General features: G+C 40.7%; 1 protein-coding gene across 1 annotated transcript; it reads left to right on the plus strand.

The window, feature by feature from the left end:
• Window positions 1–2146: 2146 nt before the first annotated feature.
• On the plus strand, window positions 2147–9664 carry bzw1a (basic leucine zipper and W2 domains 1a). Its single transcript, XM_064326652.1, has 12 exons — window positions 2147–2301; window positions 3728–3801; window positions 3917–4093; window positions 4176–4270; window positions 4678–4743; window positions 4879–5014; window positions 5885–5994; window positions 6274–6444; window positions 6689–6835; window positions 7325–7463; window positions 8294–8416; window positions 8848–9664. Exons 2-12 carry the CDS (start codon window positions 3738–3740, stop codon window positions 8877–8879), a joined length of 1260 nt encoding a protein of 419 aa, XP_064182722.1. The 5' UTR covers window positions 2147–2301; window positions 3728–3737; the 3' UTR covers window positions 8880–9664.
• The last annotated feature ends 1532 nt before the right edge of the window (window positions 9665–11196 follow it).

Consider the following 11196-nt stretch of genomic DNA (forward strand, 5'->3'; position numbering starts at 1 on the left):
ATTAATAAGAACATTCCACATGCATCTGTTCACTGGGTATAAATAAGAGGTGGCATGCAGGGCACACTCCTTTAGTCATTCAACAACATGGGAAAGATCAGAGAACACACAGTTGAAATGAGACAAAAGCTTATTGGCCTTCATAAATCAGGCAATGGCTATACATAAATAAATAAATACATAAATAAATAAAAGCTAAATGTCTGGAAAAAACCCATGGCCACTGTTAAGGCAATAATTAAGTTAAAAACAACTGGAGCGGTGATGCCAGGAAGAGGACGCGAGTGTATTTTACTTTATTCGGTTTAGTTTTACAGAGACAATACACATTGATAAACATATTAGTAAATGTGCCAGTTTAGTCAAAGTGGCCAATTTTCAACTGTAGTCCCTGGACAGATGCATTGACATTTTGCCAGGAGTCACAGTGAGGAGGATGGTTCAAGAGGCAACATTTTCTCCTCAGATAACATTCAGAGAATTGCAGAAGATGATTGCATCCTGGGATCACCGAATCTCCAAAAGTACGATTAGATGCCACGTCCAAGCCTACAAGCTAGTTGGAAGGCTAGCCAGAAGAAAGCCTCTGCTGTCATAAAATCACTAATGTAAGCACATGGAGTCTGCTAAATGTCACGGGAACTTTGCGTCGAACCAGGTTCTGTGATTAGACTCAGATAAGACAAAGTAGAGCTCTTTGGCAACAAACACCAGAGGTGGGTCTGGTGTAAAAAGAAACCCTTATTAGACCCTTATCTCCACTGTGAAGTACAATAGTGGATCTGTGATGTTGTGGGGCTGGTTTACTTCAAAAGGCCCTGGGAACCTTGTTAGGATACATTGCACCAACAAACACCAGGAGATTTTAAATAAAGAATCTGGCTGCCTCTGCCTTGAGGCTAAACCGGGGTTACGGCTGGATCTTCCAGTGAGACAATGAGCCAAAGCATACCATCAAATCCACACCAAAATGGATCACTGACCATAGAGCTTTTATAATGGTCATCCCAGTCGCCTCACCTAAACCCCGTTGAAAACCTGTGGGGTAAGCCGACGAGTAGAGTCCACAAGGGAGGACCAAGAAGGATCTGGAGAAGTTTTGTATGGAGAAATGGTCTCAGATCCCTATGCGTTCTCCCACCTCATTAAAGATTTTAAGATTCAGTGTTAAATAATTCTCATATTATTGAGCAGAGAAAACTTTTGATAAACAAAAAGTTGAATGCTATCCAGCATTTTTGCTATTGACAATGGCAATAATTCTTGAGGACCCAGTAACCAACCTTGTTATAGGCTACTTACAGCAACATTTCATATTCATACCTACAAATTCAATAATACAAATACGTTTTTAATATTTGAAGACTTAGTCAAACAATACTGTTCTGACCCCTCCAATTCCAAAAGGAAGGGGAAAAAACACGTTTTATTTTCTGTTTTGCTACCTTCTTGACAAATGTAATAATTTCCGTGAGTTTACGGATATACACGCCGTCTCAATGATCTAGCTGGCAGACAATAAATAAATAAATAACGTTACCGTCTCCATTCTCTGTATTATCGGCTGATATCGTAAACTACCGCATGCGTAGGATTGTGAAAGCACGTGACAGCAGGCGGTAGTTAGCTAACGTTTCCGATTGAACAGGGATGCCTAAACCTGTGAACACAGAAGAGTGTTTATAAAACATTTTAACAGATCAAAGCCCGTGTAAAAATGTGTCGAACACAGGGGGGAAATTAAGCATCGGAGGGGGGTTAAAAGACATCATGTCTACTTATATTCCCAAGTCCAAAGTATGATATGATATGAATATAAAGCTATTACAAAATTCGGAAAATTTTAGAATAACCTCATATGTGTGTTAAAAATACCAACTACACAGGCGTAGAGATTGAAACTCGACAATACACACCTCGAACAATGGCCTCAGCCAAACAGATCCAGTTGAGAACATGGCAACTATGGGGAAAAAAGGAGGGGGGGTTTATTTAAAATGATTTTATTAGATAATAATATACGTGTTTTAATCACATATCTTAATGTTCAATTGAATTAAATAATTACATTTTTGTGAACGTTCATTTCCATATTGCGATGTATGCATTTAAATCTAACCATGCGTCTTTCTTAAAATCACAGTGCCCCCGTGCAAGTGTAAGGATCCACATTTTATCAGGCTTGCGCCGCCGCACTAAGTAATATTTTATTGTAGGTGATTTTTTTGTTGGAGCAGAGGTTTAGAATCGTGTCGCAGTAATTTCTGGTTCTCCAACTGTTTGTGATCAGAATTAATTTCGGTAAGTCCCTTGTTATTTTTCTCGCATTTTGCTTTTGGTTATTTATATGAGATTGCTAATTTTTGTCTTGAGTTTTCCTTCACTGCCATTTTAGTCCTGGCGGCAGGTCCACCCTACCAACCCAATGGAAATGTATGGCTAACTTTATGGCCTAGCGAGCCAACGAGGCAATTTAAAAGCCGGTCGTGGGACTGTAGTCGGGGCGTTATCATTTCATACAACATTATTTTTGGTCTAACGTTTGGATATAATATCCCAATCGAATTACTGCATTTTTAACGTTAATATTTTCGGCTTTTAACGTTGGTCTTTCTGCGTGAGCTAACGTTACCAGTTACCCTGGTAATTATGGGCCTATGGAGCGCATGTTAGCCGACTACTAATGTAGCTAATAGGCTACTTGGCGCTCAATTTGGTGTGTCCGGGATTTGACACCCTGATGCCGGCTAGCAGGGTAGATAGTCTGCTCTTCTCGGCTGATCTGGTTTGAGGAGTTTGCATGCTGACCAGGAAAGTACGGAAGCAGTGTGCTAGCTTGTTGGCTAACTTGGAAGCTGGAGTCAGTCGTGAGTTATGAATTACGTATTTGTCATTTAAATACCCGGCGAGGGTGACCATTGTTGGGCATTTTTTTGCTAAGTTTGTTTACAAGTTATCCAGTCTCTAACATTAATATGACCCAATTAAATTGGATGACGCTAGCTAGATTTATTATTTTATTTTTTTGAGGGAAACCTGTTGAAATTGGGATTGGACTAGGGTGCATTGGTAGACACCAATTTCGTAAATGTGTGGCTTTGTGACATTTGCTTTTTGGGGACTTATCTTATAAAGTTCCAGTTGTATTTACCGAAACTCCATTACTGCGAAGCGTGTTGAAACAATGCCGTGAGTCGTCCTGCTCTGAGGCTGCGCAGTCGTGGCGACACCGTCGAATTCTGTGTGTTGTGTTCCAACAGGATGTCTTAGTTAGAATATTTCCAGCGATTTGGACAAGAATTACCAAGATTCACTTAAGGGCTTTAATTTTAAACATCGACTAAGTATAGCTAAGCATTGATTTTTTTCCCTCCCCTTTTCTTTTCTTTCCCGTAAGTAGATGAGCGTGACCGACCGGAAGCGATGGGTTTCTGGGAAACGTAGTCCAAAGAGCACACCCTGCTTAATGGTAGCACACTAGCTAGCTCTCGACCTTTGTGATCTGAGGTTCCTAAAACTTCCTGTTTATTTATCTGTTTTATTTATTTATTTGTATGTCTGGTTTCTTCCAAGATAACAGGATTAAATTCCTCAACGGTCTAGCTAAGTTAACAAGGAGACTCTGCTGTGTATATTTGGGGCATTTTGAAATTTAATCCAGATGGCCGAAAGGATTTACTTTGAATCATCATGCTGTACTATTTTAATCTGTGTTTTTTGTTTGCAGGGTGTCTTTTATGAATAATCAAAAGCAGCAAAAGCCAACGCTAACCGGCCAGCGTTTTAAAACTAGGAAAAGAGGTAAGTTATTAGTTATGATTTTCTTTTACCATGTTGCATTTAGTTTTATCCAGTCACATTTTTGAAAGTGTGTTTGTGACGGCCCATTTTTGTCCTGTAAATCTTTCTTCTGTAGATGAAAAGGAGAGATTTGACCCTACTCAGTTTCAGGAAAGTATTGTTCAAGGTCTGAATCAAACTGGCACTGATTTGGAAGCAGTTGCGAAGTTCCTTGATGCCTCTGGCGCCAAACTTGACTACCGTCGCTATGCAGAGACCCTCTTCGACATCCTGGTGGCTGGCGGAATGCTGGGTGAGTGAGGCCCCTGATGCGTGCGTTTTTTCGTTTTCAGGCATCCGTTCACAAGTCTAACGCAAGCTCTTTATTCTTGTAGCCCCGGGTGGTACTCTGTCTGATGACATGACCCGAACGGAGTTCTGTCTCTTCACTGCACAAGAGGACCTGGAGACCATGCAAGCGTATGCTCAGGTGGGCTTCTGTTAGTGAGACCTTCCACGAGGGAATTTGAGTCCACTTATTTTTAGGGCAACCAGATGTCCACTTGGGCAGCTAAAGATTGGGAAGATATTTACCCTTCTTTAGAACATTTTGTTCTAGTACATGGATGTAGCAATATGTGCTCAAATGCATGACTTTGGTTTAAACGCTTTTAGTGATTGCCTAATAGAAATCCTTCTCAGGACATTCACTAAAACCAAACTTGAGAGATGAGAAATATTTTCTATTCAAATGTGCTTGAATAGCAAATGTTTTAATTTGTCTGAATGAATTAAGTTTTCCCCCAGTATTTCAGGTCTGCCAGATCTAGATGAAGTGCTCTGTTGTACCAGCGAACTGTGAACTCACTGTCTTACCCATATTTTTTGACCTTGTAGGTTTTTAACAAACTAATCAGGCGTTACAAGTACCTGGAGAAAGGGTTCGAAGAGGAGATCAAGAAGGTGAGTGATTTCAGTTTACACTATAAACTGTCCTGGATAAGGATAATTAATTTAGTAATTATGTAGTATAATTGTTAATTCTGCTAATGGTCTGTTTTTTTTTTTTTTTGTTCCCCCCCCCCCTTCTTGCTACAGTTGCTGCTGTTTTTAAAGGGTTTCACTGAGTCGGAGCGCAACAAGTTGGCGATGCTAGCAGGCATCCTCTTGGCCAATGGAAACATATCTGCCTCCATTCTGAGCAGTCTCTTCAACGAGAACCTTGTCAAAGAAGGTGACCACCGCTTCTAGTGACTTTGGTGGGGAGGGATGCAAATTTTTAGGTCTGATTTATGTTGCTTGGAAGTGAGTATTGATTGACAATTAATACGTCAAGGTGAAAATGCATACACTTAAATTCTGCGCTTCCACTGTAGAGCTGGAACCAGGCTGACTCATAATTCTGGTTCTGGTCAGTTTCTCCCTGGGTCCAGCCTTTCTGCTATCGGTGTTAACAGTATGAAGTCTGGCTCAAAAATGTAATATTTGAAGAGCTAAAGGGGACGATGGCATACCCGTGACAGGCAGATGCAAGTATGAATAATTTGGTGACTAGAAAGAAAAGTCTGAGGACAAACTAAGTTGGCTTGAAAAAGCCAAAATGGAATAAAAAGACTAATATTCCCTTATTTAAATTTGTCGAAGTGCTGCTTGCTCTGTGAACTGGCTCCAGTAAATAACTTGCAAGAATTAACATTGTCGCCGCCTTCAGGGTGTGAACCGTAAAGAGAACAGTAAGTTCACGTTTCAAGCCAACTTTAGCAGTTTTTGCTCCCTTGGTTGTAGATCACAGTAGTCATTCCAGTTGTGCCATGAATATGGAAGTCTGAATGGAAAGCCTTTATACTGGATCTTGGTGTAATTTCATTTTGGGGAGTCTTCATTGAACAAAAAATCAATCTGTCTTTGAATGAGCTCACGTCTACCAAGCGTATACTTTTTGAACGTAGCCTTGTATAACGTACAGTGTCCTCAGGCTTGTGTACGCAGTCGTCCTCAAACCTGGCCTGTTGTGCAGTTCATATCATACACAAGTTCAGGTCTCTGCCGTTACCCTGATGTGCTCGTGAACAGAATTATATCTCTTCCTCCTCTGCCTCTCCAGGCGTTTCGGCCGCCTTTGCTGTGAAGCTGTTCAAATCATGGATCAACGAGAAGGACATTAACTCCGTCGCTGCCAGTCTGCGCAAAGTTGGCATGGACAACAGGCTGATGGTAATGGCTGCTTCCATTTCACATTGATCTCATCGCTTTCAAAGGGTGTCTCTCTCTCTCCTCTTTTGTGCCTTTTTGAATTGTTTACCTCACAGTTGGCAATTACATTTTTATGTTTATCCAAATGGATACATTTTGGTTTACTAGATGTAGTACAAATGCTTGTGCACCTCATAACATCGAGACAATGTACTTTCTTTTACTTCATTTTCTGTGGTGTTCAAAATTTTCTTTGAGGTTCCACTGAACCGCTTCTGTCTTTCTGTCCTTGTCTTATAGGAGCTGTTCCCAGCCAACAAGCGGAGCTGTGAGCACTTCTCAAAGTACTTCACGGACGCCGGGCTTAAGGAGTTGTCTGACTTCGCCCGGAACCAGCAGTCCATTGGCGCTCGCAAGGAGCTTCAAAAGGAGCTCCAGGAGCAGATGTCACGCGGGGACCCGTTTAAAGACGTGAGCCCCACCGCCATAGCGTAGCTCGGCATGCGCACGAGCTACTGAAAGCCCTTTGTTTAGTGCGGCCATGTTTGTGGACATTTGACTGTAAAGAGGTCACTGTAAAGTGACGGCAATTATGAGTTTGCCTGAACCGTTGCCTTCCTTTTGGTAAAACTTGACTTCAACAATGCCGTTAGTTTTCCTAAATTAAGGTGAAATTGATTAAACTTATGTTGTTGGTTCTGCTCTCTCCCCACAGATCATTGCCTACGTGAAGGAGGAGATGAAGAAGACCAGCATCTCGGAGCAGACGATGATCGGCATCGTATGGACCAGCGTGATGAGCTCCGTAGAGTGGAATAAAAAAGAGGAACTGGTAACTGAACAAGCCATCAAACATTTGAAGGTGAGCTGCAGCCTTGGCTTCATTTGAAATACGAGTCTGTAAATCTTGAGCCCAAGGTAAAGCATCAGGTTGGCCATGTTTGAGTGCTTTGTCCAGGACTTTTACTTACTATTTGTGCAACTTGTATTTGACCATTAGAGACTTTGACTTAATGACTGGCTATTTGAGACTGGGCTTGGGGTTAAATAACTATTATAATGCAACAACTTGGATGTGAAGAGTATCTTCATGAAGATAATTTCTTTCTTGGGGGATGCACCTTCGTAATGACAATTGTTTTAATTTGGTGTGTAATGCATTTATCGTTTTGGGTTTGGCTGTAACTGAAAGAGTTTTGGAAAAAATGCCCTTGTAAAAGGCTGGTTATCCTTTACCTGGATCTGAAGTTGCTTTTTAAAGCTCTTTGACTGGGACAGTGTGAACAGCCATTTATTAGTTTCGTTGTGATGTTTTTCCTGTGTCACTGACTCCGCCCTTCTTGTGTTTCAGCAATACAGCCCTCTCCTGAAGGCCTTCACCTCCCAGGGCCTCTCAGAACTCACCCTCCTGCTCAAAATCCAGGAATACTGCTATGACAACATCCACTTCATGAAAGCTTTCCAGAAGATTGTGGTGCTTCTCTATAAAGGTACGTTCTCTTGTGAAGTGTGCTCTTACCTGGTCATGAGTGGCAGCAGAGGAGGAGGGACCTGTTGGGTCCAGTAAGAAGCCAAACTCCTGACATCCTGATTTCATTTGAGACTGGGTTTAAAGTTACTGCAGTGAAGCCAAGCGCTAACGGTTTTAGTAGTTCTGCCTGTGTTAATAAATTCCAGAACTGAAATTTCTGCTCCGGAGGGTTGAAGTTCTTCACGTGGTCTAAAGAACCCTGAACAGAAACACTGGAGATCGAAATGATTATTGAATGAAACTGTAATGTACAGATATGTACGGTCATTTTTTTTGAGAGAAATTGACGGTCCTCTGCAAACAACTTTCAGAATGTAACTGTCATAAACTGCTGTCCTAAAATGTGCATAACCAGTACTGACTTCAAAATGTGTTCTGCAAATTAGAACATGCTGTTTTTTTAAAGTTGCGCTTATTGATATTTTTCCTTTTTTTAAAAACATTGAGAAGTCCTTGACCTCTGTATGTGGATTGGCTGTATTTGGTTTGAAGCCATTTGGACCTTCTGCCAGCTGAACTGTAGTTGGCTGTGATTAGGGTGTGTTCCCGTTCCAGGAAAATGGTGTGAAGGGGGTATAAATCTGGTTGCATGCATGTGGTTCAGTGTGCACCCACCCATGCATTGTCCTTGAAAAGGCTAATGTTCCAACTTCATTATCTTTTGCCTGTAACCCAAGTTTCCTGTGAAAGATCTCTGTTTGTATGGATATTCGGTGTTTTATACGTTTTAGTGTGTGGACTGAGATACTCGGCCCTGTTTCCCTGAGTAACTCTCCTCTCCTTACGCAGCGGACGTTTTGAGCGAGGAGGCCATTCTGAAGTGGTACAGCGAAGCTCATGTGGCAAAGGGAAAGAGTGTGTTCCTGGAGCAGATGAAGAAGTTTGTCGAGTGGCTCAAAAACGCAGAGGAAGGTGAGCCCCACCCCCCCCCCAAACACACACACACACACACGCATGCCCTCTGTCAGGGATTCGGGTAACTGCTCTTCAGTCTGATTTCATGCTTTGTCAGGTGTTCAAGCCAAGTTAAACTATTAAACTACAGATTTTCTCTAGTATGCATGCGTTGCCATGATCTAGCTGGTTTTTAAAAGTACCTTTAGTTCAATCGCGTATCTTTGGACAGTTTTTACTTGGGGGGGGTACCCTGAATAGCTTGCCTTTAGGTGTGTGTGTGTGTGTGTGTGGTCGAACCTTTTGTTAACATCGAACTTAAGTTCCACATAAATAATGCTTTTCATGGATTTTCAAAAGGGTTTCGTTAAGTTGAGTGTTGATGCCGTTGGCAAAAGCATTCCGTGATGCAAAGGTGGGTGAGCTGAACATCTGTGTCTGTTTTTCAGAGTCCGAGTCTGAGGAAGAAGAAGCGGACTGAAGGCTGAAATGAATATGTGTGTTTTAAAAAAGTAGCAGCAGGAGCAGTAGAACGTTTTGTTACAGAAGTGCTTGTCTTTCTAGTTTTTTTTTTTTTTTTTTTTTTTTTTTTTTTTCTATTCTACCTCCTATATTTTCAGCCGTAACATTTAGATGTAATTTAAGGGCTTGGTCATCCCAGTGATTTTTAACTCCGTTTTCTAAGCTAATAAAGTTTACACTTCAAATGGCATCAGTGGGTGAACCCAATGACTATGAATTCACATTTGGAAATCCTGACAGATTGAACCTAGCCAATATGTTTTTTTTATTTTTTATTTATTTTTTTTTATTCTCACACCCCCCTCAAAAAAAAAAAAAAACATTCCATGTGAATTCCAACCCCACTGGCACCCTCAAAATTACTGTTTCTAATGCGTTGGGGTTAGCTTGGGTGTTCAAGTGATTTGAGTATGCCTTCTTCAAATGTTAAAGCGAGGCACTTTATCATTTTCTTTTTTGTAATGTAATTGCCTTTTTTTGCCAAAGGAGTAAGCCCTGCTTTATTTTCTTTTTACCCAGTATTAGGTATTGCTCTCGTCCCCCATTTTGACAACTGTACAAAAAATAATGCGGCAGTTTATCAAGGCACTGCTGGTGAGCGGCTTTGGGGGACATGTGATTTTGATGAGTTTCTTAACATGCAGTGCTAGCTCACTGGTTAATATTGTTTTGTTTTTTTTTCTCCCCCCCCCTTTTACCCTAATATCAATTTGACTTTTTAAGAAAATAAAGAGAATCAAAGTACTTGGTTCTGCTTTGTCTGTTTCTTTTGGACACAATAGATTAAATTGGTAAAGTGGTTCCTGTGCCCATTTGAAATTACAGGGTCTTTAGGCAGTCAGTGCAGTAGTGTGTATCCATTGCATATTCCTGTTTGGGTTTTATTTGAAGTAGTTCATTTTGAAAATTAACATCTCAATCCCAAATGTAATTTTTCTCTCCCCCCCCCAAATTGTGTTACCTGACCAGTATTTAACAGTATATCTAGTAGTCTGCTCTGTGGCACTAGAATGTATTCTTTGAATGAAATATTTTGGAAATTCTTTTATGGGAACTCTTATTTTCCTGGGGACTTCACGTACTATTTTAGAACTTCAAACATACATACTCAGACCTAACTTTCAGTTTACACATAGAGCTGTAAGAAGGCTGGCTGTCCAGTCTATTTTGACATTACAGTGTATTCCTTAAACTATAATGGCTGCAGTTATCCTGAAAGATATTTGTCGCCACCGTGTGGTAGAAGTCTTATTTGGGCTGAACTGGTGTTCTACTCATGGATTGGAACGTGGTTGTCTAGCAGTTCTGGCAAAATGCATTTTTAAAGAATTGAAGGCAGTGTTTTTAATGGTTTTTGTTAATGCAGTGATAATTACCCGCTGATATTCTGGAAATCTTTGGTCTGTTTGAGGAAATAGCCAGAAGTCCACTCATGCTGGTGTAAAATTTTTAGTGCATGTCAGTGCATATATTCTATCCCCTCAGTCCCTGGTGTTGCATGTAGAAATGCTTATGATGTATTAAGTATTAGAGTTATTATGGCCAGAGTGTGGAATTAGCAATTATAAAAAAGTTTGAGCCAGATGCGGAGGTTGTGGCTGTTGCTCCTCAAGGGTTGAGGTGAAGGTTTACAGTGCGTTGGCCTGTGGATTGATTCGGTGTGAAAGTGTGTAGGAACTACTTAATGGCTCTGAAAATTGGCTGCCGTGCCAAGAATATCCACTAGATGTCTCCTATATTGTTTTGTTAGTGTACAGGTGTGCAACAGATGTTCCTTATTCTGAAGAAAAGTCATCTGTCAAATTATTTTGTGTGAAACTAACAAAAGCATGATTTGTGAACCATCTTGCTCTGAATGGATTGAATTTACTTCAATAGGGATATATTAACTGGCTGGTGTTTTGTATGCAAATCCTGTCTTATACTTATTGCATTTGCGGTTGTAATGTAATTGACACCCATGGGTTAATCATCTCAAAGTTGCTGTTTCTTTTGGTGCAGCCCTGGATGCTAATCAATACTCTGTCATAAGACTTTGCAGAGTAGTGTATGGAGTACTGATCGAGGGTCAGTTTTGCCCTTTAACTTACGCTGGTTAACGTTAGGCTATCGACTGGAGAAATTGGAACTCCTGCTGTGCGCCTAACTTTGGGCCCAGGTGGAATGCCTTTCTTGCTTTAGCTGTAATTTTAGTTATTTCATACAAGCATCTTAATTTTTTAAAAATTAACTGTACTAATAAGATGGAAAAGGAAAAAATGGTGTCTATTCCCAGA

This window comes from Anguilla rostrata, chromosome 3, assembly GCF_018555375.3.
Source record: "Anguilla rostrata isolate EN2019 chromosome 3, ASM1855537v3, whole genome shotgun sequence".
NCBI lineage: Eukaryota > Metazoa > Chordata > Actinopteri > Anguilliformes > Anguillidae > Anguilla > Anguilla rostrata.

Excerpts from the sequence above, each read along its gene's own strand:
- bzw1a (XM_064326652.1), top strand. The coding sequence starts at position 3,738 with ATGAATAATCAAAAGCAGCAAAAGCCAACGCTAACCGGCCAGCGTTTT. Across the intron at positions 4,744-4,878 it reads TCGAAGAGGAGATCAAGAAG|TTGCTGCTGTTTTTAAAGGG; the intron begins GTGAGTGATTTC and ends TTCTTGCTACAG. Across the intron at positions 7,464-8,293 it reads TGTGGTGCTTCTCTATAAAG|CGGACGTTTTGAGCGAGGAG; the intron begins GTACGTTCTCTT and ends CTCCTTACGCAG.